At 47.7% G+C, this 16079-nt stretch overlaps 1 protein-coding gene across 1 annotated transcript; it reads left to right on the top strand.

Moving 5' to 3' along the window:
* Positions 1-3256: 3256 nt before the first annotated feature.
* Positions 3257-15718, top strand: CCNL1 (cyclin L1). The gene is given in 13 exon segments (XM_039556824.1): positions 3257-3504; positions 3693-3767; positions 3928-4037; positions 10010-10130; positions 10541-10605; positions 11882-11981; positions 12099-12203; positions 12445-12586; positions 13736-13847; positions 13974-14072; positions 14978-15032; positions 15034-15301; positions 15304-15718. Coding segments are annotated over 13 exon segments (1374 nt in total). The 5' UTR covers positions 3257-3408; the 3' UTR covers positions 15330-15718.
* The last annotated feature ends 361 nt before the right edge of the window (positions 15719-16079 follow it).

The following is a 16079-nucleotide window of genomic DNA, read 5'->3' as shown; positions in this document are numbered from 1 at the left end:
CTCCTAAATTGTTTGATTTTTAAAAAAACTACACAACTTTCAACTAATGTTTTACTTGGAGATTTTAGAATTCAATGAGTAAATTGATCAGTAAGTTGATCTAAGCATATTCTGCATTGTCTGAGTCTTGTCTATTTGATATGACAGCAGAAACTTTTAGATATCAGCTCATGTCAAAATAGTTTCCTGCCTAAATTCCTGTCACGTTGTTTTCTTACAGCCATCATTCCTCAAGGAAATCAGATTTTTCTGTCGTCAAGGATTCTTATTTTCCCAAAATAATCCTTTCTTTTTTGTTAAGGTAATTGCACACTGTAATTTGTAGTAATTTGCTAAGAAACCCTTTGTATTTTGTTCCGGGAAACATTTGCTGCCAAGCCTGTAAATCCTGAGGGATTTAGGCACTGAGGTGATGTCACTGACCACCAGAAGGAGGGTTTGGGATGTCCAAAACTCGCTTTCCATGAGGTGTTTTGTTTTTTCCCTTTTTTTTATCGCTCAGCTTTGGTGTCTCTCACTGCAATCAGACACCTGGAAGAACAAAATCAGTTTACATTTGTGTACAACTGATTTGAAGAGGAGCTTCCGTGGCCTGCAGAGTTCCAGGCCGAAGGGTTCCAGGAGAACCAGGCTAGTTAATGCCTCATCATGACTCAAGCAGCAATTATTGATTGATGCTGTTTTCCAGCAGTGTCCTGGCAACAAAGCACTGCTCCTGCTGCCGAGGGGACAAGGCACTGCTCATCTTTATTGAGTTCAAAAATATCCACATAAAAACATCAAGGATCGGTAAGAACGGTCAGGAGCGTTGAGCTGCAGAAGAAGAGCAAATACAAATCTCTTTTTGAGCTTTTTGAAATATCAACGTGTAACCTGGAAAACTGGAGCACATTAAAACCAATAAATGATGGGTGTGTGCATGGGGGAAAAAAAAAAAGGGCAAATTCCACTGCGCTGACACCTGCTGCTTCCATGACTCGTTTTTCCTCCTCTCCAGCCCCTTTGGCACGCGGTGGGAGGGAAATGGAAAGTGCTGCTCGCCTTCTGCAAATACCACGTAAACCCAGGATTTTCACTTCAGAATAATCTGAGGGTCAGAGAACTGACTCAACTTTTCCCAGCTCTCCTTTTCATTACTATTTCTTTAACCTTCAGTGCATTCTGTGGGCTGTAAATTGCTTTTTGCCATTGCAGAGGTGTTTAGCACCAGTGTTGTGGGTTCACAGGACTTTTTTTGGCTCTGTTATGACAACTCCAAAGACTGTTCCAGGTTTCTAAAAGGCCGGTGCTCTTCCAGGTTGGTGGTGAGATTTTTTTTTTTATTCCCTGTAAAATTGTTTTTAAAATCCCAGGGATCGTACAGCACACGGCTATAGGAGGGGAGCTTGTCAAAGGGCCAGGAAAATTGGGTGAACTCTTCCAAATAACTGAATAATAAATAGTGTCCTTTCCAAACAGCCAGAATCACTGCTGAGTCATGAACCTGCACATATAACTGCTCCCAACTAAATGCTTTATTTCCGTTAACTACTTTGGTGATAGTTACAGACTTTCAAGCCCCGAACTATTTTTGAAAAAGAAGGATAAAAATCACACTGTGGAGAGCTTTCTAAAGGACGTGCTTGTAAAAATGGGGAAGTTTATTAATGACTGTAACCATGACACAAAATAAGGCGCTGCTCCACACCCTGTGAGGAGGATGAGCAGACCTGGAGCACCTCAGCCCCCTCCTCACGGCTGATCCCGTGGATCCTGAGGGAGCTGGGAAGGGGCTCAGCCTGGAGCAAAGGAGGCTCAGGGGGGACCTTGTGGCTCTGCACAAGTCCCTGACAGGAGGGGGCAGCCGGGGGGGGTCGGGCTCTGCTCGCAGGGAACAGGGACAGGAGGAGAGGGAACGGCCTCAGGCTGGGCCAGGGGAGGCTCAGGGTGGACATCAGCAGGAATTTCCCCATGGAAAGGAGGCTCAGGCCTTGGCAAGGGCTGCCCAGGGAGGTGTGGAGTGCCCATCCCTGGAGGTGCCCAAGGAAGGCCTGGATGTGGCACTCAGTGCTCTGGGCTGGGGACAAGGTGGAGAACAGGCACCGCTCGGACTCGATCCTGGAGGTTTTTTCCAACCTCTTGGGAGTCTCTGACCGTTCCCGAGAGACCCCCGAGCACAGGGGCGGGGCGGGGCGGGGCGGGGCCGCCGCCCGCTCCCCACACAACATGGCGGGCAGGGCCTCTGAGGGGCCGGTGCCACTCAAACCCAACGAGCCAATCAGAGGCCGCGGCCGGCGCGGGGGGCGGGATTTCCCAGTTAGCGCGCGCGTGCGGTTACGGCGGCGGAGGGATCTGCGGCGCGCGGCGCGGGCTGTGCTGCGGCCTTTCCCAGAAGTGACGCAACCGCCGGGGCTTTCCCGCTCGCCGCGTCCCGTGTGGTCGCGACAGCGGGGGATGTCGCGACAGGCGGGCCTGGCCACGAGCGCTGAGCCACCGCTGGCGCCGCCCGGGCGGCGTTCGGGCGCGCGGTACCCGGAGGCAGCGGCGGGTGCGGAGTGCGCGGCCGCTGTGCTCTTCCGCCGTGAGGGCGGTAAGCGGCTGCTCCATGTGGGAATGTTTCATTTATTGTGAATTTATTACCCACAGCGTTTAAAACTGCAGGAGCTGGTTCATTTTTATTTTGCTTTTCCTTAATAAATGAAGTTGGAGGTAGCTTTCCGCTGGACGTTTCCCGTCTGGAACGGCGCAGCCCACCTTTTGCCCACAGTCACCTTCTTTTTATTCAGGTTTGGGGATTTTTTGTTGTTTATGTGACGTATTTCGAGCACCAAAAGCTCTAAGACAGGGCTTTGATCCAGGACACGAGGCCTGCTTAACCACCTAAGCGCTATTGCTGTGTTTTATGTACCTATTCTGTACCGTGTCTCCGCCCATGACACGGCTGCAGTGGATTGACCCTGAACGATCCTTTTCAGCTGTGATTACACCGCAGTTCATCCAGCATCGTTCCCGCTCCCTCGCTGCTGCGGCGCACACCCAGTTACTCTGCACCGGTTTCAAGCCGGTCCCGTTCCCGATCCCTGTCCCGCTGCCGATCCCTTGTCCCGGTCCCGTTCCCTGTTCCCGGTCCCGGGGCGTGTCCCGCGGACTCTTTTTTCCCGCCGTCCCCCGCGCGCGCGGCGCTGGCGGGTGCGTCACGCGCGGGGCCGCGCAGTCGGCGCGCGGCCGCTCCCGGGAGCGGACCCAGACCCAGCGCCCGCTCCGCCGCCATGGCCGCCGCGCACCCGGGCCCCGCCGCGCCTGCCGCCCCCGTCCCGCCGCCCCCCGCCGCCCCCGGGCATCCTCATCGGCGACCGGCTCTACTCCGAGGTGTCGCTGACCATCGACCACTCGCTGATCCCCGAGGAGCGCCTCTCGCCCACCCCCTCCATGCAGGACGGGCTGGACCTGCAGTGCGAGACCGACCTGCGCATCCTGGGCTGCGAGCTCATCCAGGCGGCCGGGATCCTGCTGCGGCTGCCGCAGGTGAGCCCTTGCCGGGGCTTGCGGAGGGGCAGGGGAGGAAGGGAAGGGAAGGGCGGGCGCCGCCATTGTGGCGGCGGGAAGGGCGTGAGGCGGCGCGGGGGGGGCGGCGGTGCCTCACACAAAATGGCGGCGGCTGGGCCAGGGCACTGACTCGGCTCCTTCTCCCTCCTCCTCCTCTGCCCTCACAGGTGGCCATGGCGACGGGGCAGGTGCTGTTCCATCGTTTCTTCTATTCCAAGTCCTTCGTCAAGCACAGCTTCGAGGTGAGCGCGGCCCGAGGGTACCGGGGGAGGGCGGATGGGGCGGCCACGCGCTACACAGGCCGCTCGCTTCCAGACCGGCAGATTTGCTTCTTAGTTATGTAATTCTGATTTTATCTGGGTTAAAAGCTATTTGCTTAACGGAAACGGGGCTTCTTTTCAGATTGTTGCTATGGCCTGCATCAATCTCGCGTCCAAAATCGAAGAGGCGCCTCGTCGGATAAGGGACGTGATCAACGTGTTCCATCACTTGCGGCAGTTAAGAGCAAAAAGGTAAGATCAGCTTCGTTATGAGCATAAGCACCTGTTACCACTAATGTACGTCGCAGTTCTCAATTCACAGTATTTTTCCAGGCTAAGTTCAACGACCTAAAATTGAGAAGGGAGTGCCCGTTGGCTGCTGTGTAGGCAGTACAGTGCAATCCCGGCTGCTTCTGCTTTTGTTCACGTGGTAGACCCGTTTTCGTTGTTGATTTAGCTACAGGTTATGGTTGACAGGTATTGTTCTAGTTTTACATTCATGGTTGTGGTTTCAGGTCTGTTTGTTGATTTTTTTGATGTCTTGTAGTTGTTGTGAGGTAGTCTTAGGTGTGAGTGGCCAGTTAGCAAGTTGCTGCGTATTCTCCAGATTTTTAAGCGTATTCAGCAGTTGTGATGCTTTTCTGTCATTAGTCTGTGGCTGCCCAAGTGTGGTTGTGGTGCTAAGAAAGTACCTGTTAAGAAGAAGCTGAATTTTCAGTGGTGATAGTGTTACTTTCAAAAAAAAGCCATTTTAGAGAGTACCTGAAGAAAGGTCTGATTTGGCCTGCAGTGTTTGCAGCTTTAATGGTGAGGAATGTGCCATTGAGTATGGGAGGCTGAAGGCATTTTTAGGTGCAGAAAGTGTGAGCTGCGTTGTTCTGGTGCCGTGTGCCTGTGCAGGTGGTGTAGAGCTGTCCAAGTTATGAGGACTTAATGCTGCTTTTTGTGTGTAAAGCAACATTTTTCACGTGTAAAGCAAATTAACAATGCCTTGAAAGGAGCAAGGAGTGGTTGAAGGGAAGGAGTTCTCTAAGTTGCTGTTAAACACAAATCTCCTTAATTTTGTCGGGCAGCAGTATTGCAGTCTGGGATTGGAGGCTTCAACTTTGCCTCTGGTGGCTGATTGCTTAAAGTTCTAGGTACTCTGTAGCTACAAAAGGATTTTGTTTTCAGCTACGCTGTTAAATTCATACTTTATTTCTCTGCCGTGTGTCACCAGGTTACGGCAGGAATTTAAACTTCAGTGTTGTTGAACCTTTTCTGAGAAACAGAGTAGAAATCCCGAAGGAAACCAGCTGTTTGTTGGTGTCTTTATCCTGGTTATGCTTCTGTTGAAGCCAGAGCTTCGGCTTTTATTGCCTCCTGATGGTGCTGTTCTAGTTAGTTTTAGATCCAAGAAGAAAGAGTCGGTGTTATCCTTTGGAATTTAGCTTTGTTCTGTCTGGCTTTTAAAGCTGTTATCCCTGATGGCCCCAAGAGAGCTGTGTGGAGTTATGCCGGGTGTGAATTCAGTGGGATTGTCTTCGCAGTTATTAAGGGAGTCTGGTTATTGGAATTACTGGAGCAGGCTCAGTGATTAGTAACGTTCTGGCCTCCATCCAGGCAGTGAAGGTTAATTAATCATATGCCTTGCTTTTCTTTGCATCAAGAATACAAATTAGTTGTTTCTTTGTGCTGTGTGAAGGATCAGAGAAACTGAACTTAACCTGTGAATTTAAATCTTTCCAGCTAGCCTGTTCCAAATCCCAACTTGTGCATGTTACGTGGTGCCTAAAGTGCATCATGTCCAGAGAAATCGTGCACTGCTACCCATTATTTTCGGGAGAAATGGGTATTGTTGCTCTGCGATTCTGAGTGAATCTGCATGAAATGAACCTTAAAAATGCTGCAGTCTGACATTCAGACTTGCACACCCCCTCCCCTTTTTTTTTTTAGCAAACAGGATGTAAACGTTTTTCTGTACTTTTTACAAGCTGACAATTCCATCACCTGTACACGTTATTAACTTCAACTCTTTTTTCCCTTGCAACCGACTATACAGCGACCAGCTACATTTACCAAAGCCTGGGTGATGTGGAGTGGTACATAAAGATGAAGCTGTCGTCATGGCAACAGTGAGTGAAGTATCGAAAATCCCCAAGGAGAAGCCAGTGCTCTGAGCATAGGTCACTGGAATCGGGGGACTAACAGGTTGGCCGCTGGTGAACCATTTGGAAGAACTCCTGTATCTTGTTATAAGCTTTTTTCTTTGCTGTCCAGGTTTTTAGAATACTAGCTTAATCTTTTTTATTTTTTACTGAAGCTAACACTTAGGCTATAGTTAGTCTCTCACACACAACCCAGAACTGAAACAGGCTGCTGTACTTTCTTTTTCAGTCTAGCATTTCTGTTAACTGAAGCTCTTAACCTGCACACATTTGGGGTAGTTTGGGTAGGCTTTGCTTTCTTTCTTAACCAGTTTTGGGTTCTTAGTTCCACTTTCTGGCTCTGTATAATTGCAGTTTGAATTCACAGTAAAACAAGGGTGCGGAAGTCTTGAATTTGTACGTTTTTATCAATTATGATGTAAGCAGTCCCTTCTATGTACCTGTTTGCAGAACTGGGAATTGCATTGGAATTTTCTTTTTATGAGACATGTAGTCAACTGAGGTGGTATTTCTAATGCTGAGAAGTAAGAAAAAGCTAAATAAGTGTTTTGGACAAGCATATTTTCTTTGGGATCTTTGACGAGCATATGTGATGTAGAACTGCATGTAAAAATGTTTGTGTGCATGGAGAAAAGCTCGTACTATGGAAAAACTGCTTTTTAAATAACTGTGTGCCAAAACCTCTGTGTTCTGAGCAAAGTGCAACTGTTGTTTAACTTGTAGAATGTAGTTTGAAGTTGATTATATTTCTTTTAACTGTGCCTGAAAGCTGCAGAAAGTCCTGAGACTGGAAATGTGACTCGTGTGGTGCTGTAATCTCACATGGTGCTTTGAGGTGCTCAGTCAGCTGTTCCTCACTCAGGGGCCCTGCAGTGGGGCTGCGTTAATGACACACATTCTTAGTGCCTTCAGACTGTCCTGCAAACCTGTGCTGCTTGTGTTTGTGATCCTGGAGACAAACAGAGAACTGGTGATCTTTTGCTGACCAGCATAACAGATATCTGCTCTTTGAAATGAGGTGCTGGTGCTCTGCTGTACTTGTCACAAGTGCTTTGCTCATTAGGAACAAAACTCCACGCAGGGCACTGTTCCTCCAAGTATTAGTCACGTCAAAGCCATCAAAGTTTATTATTGCACCAAATGAAGCTGCAGCTGTGTGGAGAACTTAGGTCTCATTTGTCAGAGTGATTTAAAAAAAAGGTATTTTTAATTTATTTACTGTTACAAACACATTACAGTGTGTGTTAATCTTTTGGGTTGTTACACAATCTAAATCCCAATCAAGTTTTGCATCTTAAGTGTTTGATTGACTTCCCAGAGGGGCCACTGTGTGCTCTGTTCTTAAAGATAAAGTCTTGCCTGGAGCTCTAGTGCTGGTCTGTAGGAACAGATTCCAAGTAAGAATTTGCAAGACTCCTTGGCTGTACAGGGTTTGAAGCTTATATTTCATATATAAGTTTACAAATTCTTTTTCTCTGGTTTCTTACTTGACCCTAAGATAATTCTTGGACTGAGAATTAAGTGCAGCAAATGCAGTGGCAGAGTTCCTCTTTTTTCTTAGTAGAAAGCAAAGAAGTTTTTCAAAGGGGAATCTCTGAAGTTTCTGACTTGTAAATGATTATTTACCAGCCTTGCGGATTTTATGGCAAAAGTATTAAATTAACGAATCAATGCAGTGGAGAACTTGACTTTTGCCAGTAATAAGGTGCAGTAAACCACTTAAGCCTTCTGGGGATTTTTGTTCTTCCATAAGTGGATAAAAGGTTGCATTTGTTTGGAAATCTTGTCTGGATAAATTGATGGTTTTCATGGCTTCCTTAGGGCTGTAGGTCTCTAGGACTTGTGACCAAAGGAATGTGGGACAGCAGAGTAAAGCAAAGCACACTTGGTATGTTGGGTTTCCTGTCCCTGTGCTGTGGAACATGTGCCAAGTGTGAACTGTTGGTGCTGATCCCATGGCCCTGTGTGAGGACAGTGAAAACTTAAACTACAGTAAAGGCTCATGTCTGTCCTGCTGCACTTGGAGCCACCTTAACTTCAGAGCTCTCAGGGGATGCAGGGTCCTGTGGAAGGTGGGGGTGTTGGATGGTCCTGTGCAGTCCCACTGGAGATTTTTTTAATAGACTGGAAGTCATGGCTGTCCTAAGTGTTTAACCCAAGATCTCCTACCTGTGATGAAGTTTTCTGCTAACAAACAGCCTGGATGCCTGAACTCACTCTGGATGCTGCTCTGCAGATCCTGTTAATGCCAGTGATCTCAAGATGAAACTGAGGAGAGAAATACTGAAGGAAACATTATCAACACAAGTAAAATTGACAGGAATGGGTTGGAAGTGAATCAGTTTCACTGATGGGAAGAACTGAGCTTGGTTGTTCCATTGTCCCACTCCAGAGCACTGTGTTCAGCCCATCTCTGTAGTACTGGAGTGTTCAGACAAAATCAGCTCCTCACTGAAGTAGTTACCTTAAAGAGGCTTGAAAACCTTTTCTTTTTCAGTTAATTTATGGGGAGAAAAGAAAAACAGCCAACCATAAACAAAACAAAAAAATCCCCCAAGTCTGGTTTTATTTAGAGGAGCTGAAAATTAACTTTTCCTGATGAGTGAGAGTAACACACTTAACTAGAGAAGTTACTCTGATGGAACGTGGAAAACCTGGTAATTTGTATAATGAGTCAGTACTTGAATTGTACCAGGAAGCTGCAGTCGTTCATTCCAGAGCTGGGCGCTGCATCTCAGCCCCTTGGGAAGAGCAGGGACAGCTCATGCTTCACGTGCATGGTTGTACAACAAGATGCTTTTATTAGGGAGGTTTGTTGTGTCCTTTGCCCGTGGCAATCCGTGTCTGTCCAGGTGACTGCAGAGGTCATGCCATAAACTGGATTGTTGAAGTTGGGGAGCTCATCCAGCCTTGTCATTAAATTGACCTTTTCTTCCTGGGGTGGGAACCTTGTTTTTTTGAGTGTTTTTTCTGCTTTGTGACCTATCAGGGAAGAGAAGTAAGATCCACTCGTGGAATTTGCAGGTTGGCAGTGAAATATTTTGTCTGATACAACAAAAACTGTATTTTGAATCCACTTTGCATTACTTTTTTTTCTTTTGAAGGTAATGTAAAATAAATTTGTCACCAGTGCTTGGGGTGTATCATGTACAGACTGTGGTTTATTAGAGCATAATGAGCTGCAAATACATTATTCTGCTTTGGAAAGCACATGGAATGTGTGAGGCATATTGCAGGGAAAAAGCTGATCTGTCTTCAGGAGGAAGTGGATTAAAATATCCCATGTGGAATGTTGAAAGGTCGAGTCTAAGCACGGACAAAGCAAAGAATATGCAATGGCGTGTGACACCTGTGCATAAAGTGTACAGAAGGTTACTGTGGTTAAACATGCTCTGGACAGTTCAGGGGTTGGATTTGGAAGGAATTAGGGCTTGACTGTGCTGGAGTTTGAAATCTCTCTCTAAATGAGCTGTTGTTTTGCAAATGCAAACAGCAGGAACATCCCTGGTACAGCTGGAGAGGGTGCAGGCCCAGAGTCCCAGGCAGATCTGTCCCCGTTTCCCAGGGTGATTCTGTGCTTCACTCAGCTTTTCGCACATCACAGGGCAGGGCTGGCTTCTCTGAAGGGTCATTCAGCTGCTCTTCCAGCTGCATAGGAAACTGCCATTTCTAAAGCACGAGTTGCTACTTTAATACCAGTAAGAACCCTGTTCTGGTTTACTTCTGCTTTGAAATCTTGCCTGGCAAAGGACTCCTGCCACCTCTGCCGCAGAGAGGAAATGTTCTTGGGCGTGCCCCATCAAGCCAACTCCTTCCAGCAGCTGGAGCAGTGCAGTTTGCATACACAGGAGCAGAAGGTTATTTTTTTTTAATCTCAGCCATCTAATCTTTAGCTAGCCAAAAGCAGCAACTAAACTAGTTTATCTAAACTTGGACAGCACAAGATTAATGCTTAAACTTGCTTGCAGGAGTTGAAAACCGGTTTCTGTTGCCATTAGTTGGTTGGAAGGGAAAACAGAGTTGCCGTTATTTTTGGATATGCAAAACAGTTTTGATTTTATTTCTTGCAAACTATAGGACTCCAAGCCCCCTGATACTTGATCAGAACTACATAAACACCAAAAATCAAGTAATCAAAGCAGAAAGGAGGGTACTGAAGGAGTTGGGATTTTGTGTTCATGTCAAGCATCCTCATAAGGTGAGTTCTCAACAATAATGTAATTGTAATTCTTACTCTACCTTGGTGGCATCACTGGGAGCTGTGGAACAAGAAACACAGGTGTCAGAACGACCTGGATTCTTCTCTTTATTCCTCTGTAGTTAATTGTGTTTTTGCCAGAGTACTTGGGCAAACAGCCCTGTTGACTTTAGTAGAAGTCATTTCCCTTAGAAAGGGTGAAGGTGGCTGGTGTGAAAAGCACGGAAAAGTAGTGAAATAAGAATTGTCTGTGGGTAACATGAGAGTGTGTGCTTGGAGAGAAGGAGCCCCCATTGCTTGGGCATAGTGCTTGATTTTTTTTTTTTTAACATATGTATATATTTACTTCCCTACTCCTGCTTTATATGTTGAAACTGAGTCTTTTTTCTCTTCCCCCCCTTATTCCTCAGATCATTGTTATGTATTTACAAGTCCTAGAATGTGAACGTAATCAAACCCTGGTACAGACAGCCTGGTAAGTTTGCTGTTTTCCATTCTTTTCCTAGCCAGGAAAATAGTAGCAGAAATAACAAGCCTACTGATCCCTATGCAAAGCAATGAGATGTAAGTTACCACCCAAATACATTTGGAAAATTTTGTGGTGCTTGTTTCTGCTTACTATTTTCATGGCTTGATTCCAGCGTAGCAATGGAGAACTCAATTTAACTTTGTTCTTTTTTCTACTCTTTGATTGAAGGGTAGTCCCTGCTGGTAAGTCATAGAGCTCTGCCCTCTGCACCTCAGCCCATGACCTGGGGATGGCTGCTTTGGCTGCCCTTCTCTCCAGCCAAGCCAGTGCAAGCCTCAGCGAGTTCACTGCCATCGGGCAGCACCTCCTAGTTCTGTCCTGGCGCCAGGATTTGTATATTTGGTTCTAGAAGTAACTGTTACAACTGTTTCTCGATGTCTTTGTTGCCTACCTGCTGTATGTTAAAGGACACGTGGGGGACGGTTCTACCAGCATTTCTTTAGTTGATTTAACATTTAAACTTGAGTTAAACAGAGGAGGACAGTGCATGCAGCATGTTCACTTAGCAGCCAGGCTGGGCATGGGGGTGTAGAGTCCTCACTGACTGACTGCTGTTCCTCTTTCCCATAGCTTGGGAATTTAGAAATCCGTGGAACTCTGCTGTTCTCGGTATCTCTGGGCGTGTGTTGCTTGGCAGTGCCAGCCCTGTGCAAGAACAGGAGCTCAGGGGAGTGGGGGTCCAGGTCTAACTCACAGGTCTTTTCCAATAGTGAGCAAATGGGATGCATCTCCCTGGATGAAGTTGATGTGACTCAAGGCACACAAAATTAAAATGCAGTCGGAGTTTTATGAACTCCGTAGGTTGCACGTAGCCTCTGGAACATGGTAGGTTGAAAATACACCTTGCTCTCCTGGTGGCACTTGAGTTCTACATTGATTTTTAAATACAAACCCTTTGGTGTTTAAGACAATCAGCTGGACGGATGCAAAGTAGTTAAATTGTAACTCAGTGGACACTTCCCAGGATAATTTAACCTCGGGAGTAACCATTCCACACTTCTTGAATTTACTGCTGTACGTTACTGCCTTGGGTTTAAACCAGTGGCAGCGGTGCATACTGGTACGAAGTGACACATGTAAACATCCAACACAGTCATCCAAAAGAAATCACATGTTTCATATAACAACAGAAAAAATAATAAAGTCAATTGAGTCTCCAGTGTTGTTATCCTCTAAAAGAAAAGCAAACCGGAGATCCGACCTCTGCTGCTTTGTTTTTTAGGAATTACATGAACGACAGCCTCCGGACGAACGTGTTCGTTCGCTTCCAGCCGGAGACCATCGCGTGCGCGTGCATTTACCTCGCTGCTAGAGCCCTGCAGGTGAGCACTGGCTGCCCTGAGCACTGCTGCTGGTCTGGCTTAAAGAAAATTCATGGAAATACTTCAGCAAAACCTGGCCTGAAATCTCCATTACGCTTCCCCTTGTTCGATTTTCAGATCCCACTGCCTACCCGTCCCCACTGGTTTCTGCTCTTTGGCACCACAGAAGAGGAGATTCAGGAGATCTGCCTAACAACTCTGAAGCTTTATACCAGAAAGAAGGTGAGTTTGACATCTTGGATTTTCTTGCTTGAGGCTCAGTGCAGCTTGAGCTGAGTTATGGTGGTCCAGAAAAGTTTGGGAATGACTAATACAGATGTACTAATGGGGAAGGTTCCTCGAAGGAGAGAACAAATTCTGGAAGTTACATTACTGGACAGATCATTAAAAGCCAACTCAGTAAAAGGAGATGAAAATATGAATTACATTAGTTCAGCTTCTTACCTGGTTGTTACTTCCACAGCCCAATTACGAATTTCTGGATAAAGAAGTAGAAAAGAGGAAAATGGCACTACAGGAAGCAAAACTGAAGGCAAAAGGTTTAAATCCAGATGGAACTCCAGCACTCTCAACGCTGGGTGGCTTTTCTCCTGCATCCAAACCATGTAAGCTTGTTTTCTGAACAGAAACTTGCATGATACTGTGTGATAAGTATTTGTGTAAAAATAAAGGAGGTTTGCTTTTTGAGCTGTTAGACAGTTCAGGTTTTCTCACAGAATGAAGCAGCAAGGCAATTTTTTTTTTTTAACATAGATTTTAAAACCAGATTAGAGGGAAAAGGGATGCTTTATGCCATATTTCCCCAGATAAGAGAGTGATACATGAATAATATGCACCCTTAAGAGACTGAAGCAGGAGTTGCTGTGTGTTCTGTGATGTGAAGAGAGCCTGTCTGGATTTGGTTTGAGGGTGCTGCAGTAGCCTTCATGGCCCCTTTTTGCAGCAGGTATCTGTGAAAATTCCCTCCACTGGTTGTTTTTAATGTACTTGGCAACTGTGTGGTGCAGTGAGGGCAGACAGCTGGTGGGCAGGAAATGGGGGAGGGACAGGCCCAGCACTGCCTTGGCATCAGAGGGAATGAATTGGAGCATGTATTTTGAACTGCCAGTCTGTCTGAACTCTCATGGTTTCTCCTGAAGAGTCCTGAGTTTTCAGAGGTCTTTGGGCTGGGAAGTGTGAATTTCTCACTGAACAAGGAAAGTGTTTCATTTCTGTGAGGAGGGAGCCAGGGTTGGGAGAGTCTGAAAGCAGGAGCTGTGGTGGGCTTAACAGCCCTTCCATGAAAGGGGAATCCACCTCTGGGCTGTACCAACTGTCTAGAGACACACTGACATCCTGACTAGATGATTTTATTTGTTGCTCATTTGTATTTGTGCCATTAATGTAAAGATGAAATCTGTAGTTTTGCTGGGCAGGCTTAATCCTTTCTCTATAGCATTGGAAATAAGTATCAGGGTAACAATTCTGTATTGTGGGCCACGAGGGCAGCTTTTTTTTGTACCTTTTGGCCCCACGTGAGCCTGGCTGTGTGCTCTGAAGGTCACAGTGCTGCTCCTCCTTCATGGGCAGAGGGTGTCCCCATGACTATCCCATTCCAGGAGGGAATATAAATGGAGAGATGGGATGAAATAATAGCTGTGGAGTTCATATCTACACTTAGTGCAAGTCCTGGTGAAGGTGTCTCAGGGATGTACAGTGTGTTTATGACAAAGGATGAATAAAGAGCTAACTTTGAACTGAAATTTAATTCTTAGCTTCCCCAAGAGAAGTAAAAGCTGAGGAGAAATCTCCAGTGTCTGTGAATACCAAAACCATCAAAAAAGAGCCAGAAGAGAGGCAGCAAACGTCAAAGAGCCCTTACAATGGGTAGGTAAAACTCCCCTCCTGGTAAGAGAAGGCTTCAGTAGCAGTGCTTTCAGCTGAAGCCCAGGGAGCTCCTGGGGAGCTCTCGCTGGGGTGGCAGTGCCTGAGCAGTGCTGGTTTGTCCCGCAGGCTGCGGAAGGAGAGCAAGAGGAGCCGGAGCAGCAGAAGCGCCAGCCGGTCCCGCTCCCGGACAAAGTCCCGCTCCCGCTCCCACACCCCCCGCAGGCAGTGAGTGGGGCTGGGGGGCTGCACTGGGGGGCTCGTGGGTTTTGTCACACTTAGTCCTGTAAATACAGGGTATTTCAGCAGGGCTTTGCACTTCTCAGAGCCAGGGGCACTCCCAAGTGCTGCCCAGCAAAAGGGGGGAGGCTTGGCTTGACTTCAGGCTCTTGGTTGTGGGTGTGGAGCAGCTCTTAAGAGTTCAGGCTGTAAAATGGAAGCTTAAGCCTGTCCTAACTGCACTGTACCTGAGGAGTCTGAGGTGGGCTGGGGTTAGTCTTCCCTCATTGGATAGTCTTCACAAGGATACCATTACAAGTGAGAGCAGTCTTTGGGAGCACAGTGCCCTTGGAAGGGGGAGAAGTGCTCCAGGTGTGGCAGCTTCCTTGTGTCAGTGCTCCCTGGTGCAGTGCCTGGCTCTTCAGGACTCTGCCCCTCTCCTGGGACGGGGAGAGGGGGATGCAGTGAGAGCTGCTGCCTTTAGATGGGAATATTCGAAGAATCTTCAGGCTCACATCTAAATTGGAGGCTGCCAGCTTGGATCTCAGTGTTCCCCAAAGCATTGCTGAAGGAAAAAGGCAATACCCAGTTAGTGATCTGCTGTTGAGGGAAGACCCTTGACAAGGTGGACAAAAGGTGCTGCATTCTGGTTTTAGTTTGAGCTGTTTGTTTTCAAATGAGCTCAGCTAAAAGACTCACAGAGTGGTTGGGGTTGGAAGGACCTTAAATGCCACATCACTGACCCCAGCCTTCCATGGGGCAGGTTGTGTGTCCCGAGACATTCTCTGTCCTCCCTCACTCATCCCTGTGGGGCAAAGTCTGATTTCTTCCAGTAGCTTGGAAGCTCTGAGCGCTGATTTCTGTTTGACTTTGCTGGTGTTGGGCACACGCTGTAACCCTTTCCTCTCGCGCAGCTACAACAACCGGCGGAGCCTGTCGGGCACGTACAGCTCCCGCTCGCGCAGCCGCCTCGCGCAGCCACAGCGGGAGCCCGCGGCGGCACCACAACCACGGCTCGCCCCACGCCAAGGCCAAGCACGGCCGCGAGGAGCTCAAGGGCGCCAGCAGACACGGCCACAAGCGGAAAAAGTCCCGCTCCCGCTCGCAGAGCAAATCCCGGGAGCACTCGGAGGCGGCCAAGAAGCACCGGCACGAGCACGGCCACCACCGGGAGCGGCGCGAGCGCTCGCGCTCCTTCGAGCGCTCCCACAAGGGCGGGAAGCACCACGGCAGCGGCCGCTCGGGCACGGCCGGCACCGGCGCTGAGCCCACGGGCTGCGGCACGGCACGGGGACTGCACGGGGCTGGGGCAGCTTCAACCCAAATCTCGGTTTCTGAAAGGTGTAGAAGACTTTTCTTTTGGGAAAGAAACTGTTATCAACTTTTGCACATAATACCTTAGCAGTATCCCAGAGGTGGCAAACGATCAGGTTCACTGTATGTATTAGAGTTGTGTATTGTTTATTGAGCTGAGAACTGGAGAAAGGATTTCTGTAAAAAAGCAAAACGTACCTTATTTTTATACCAGTCAATTGCAGACGCTTATATTTAAGTATAGTTATTTGTTTAAACATGGTGGAGACTTTCTTACACTGGTTTTAGTCTGCATGTGTTCAAAGATTTTTACAAGAAATAAAATATAAAGCTTTTTTTTTTTTTTTTTTACTGCCTGTTGGATGCCAAATGTGTGGAAACTGAACTTGGTTTTCTTACACGCCGTGGCTTGACCCTTGTGCCAGAGTGGGACACGGGCTGTGGATGTGCTACTGTTGGGAGGGCAAACCTGAGGAATCTTCGGATGTTTGTGTCCTGGGGGTGCAGCTGGGCGGCCACGCAGCAGCTGCAATAAATGGTCATGGATGAGCCAGGGAGGGGCTGCTGCTGTCCCCTGGCTCTCAGCTGCCCCTGGGGAGTTTGGAGTCTCCCTGCCCTGCCCCTCTCCCCTGGAGCTGCTCTCAGCTGTTCAGATGCCATTCCTGGAGGGCTCAGGTCTCAGGGCTTTATCCCCATCTTTCA

Source organism: Corvus cornix, chromosome 9, assembly GCF_000738735.6.
Source record: "Corvus cornix cornix isolate S_Up_H32 chromosome 9, ASM73873v5, whole genome shotgun sequence".
Lineage (NCBI taxonomy): Eukaryota > Metazoa > Chordata > Aves > Passeriformes > Corvidae > Corvus > Corvus cornix.
The sequence above is the reverse complement of the archived record's forward strand: the minus strand, read 5'-3'. Positions and strand labels throughout refer to the sequence as shown.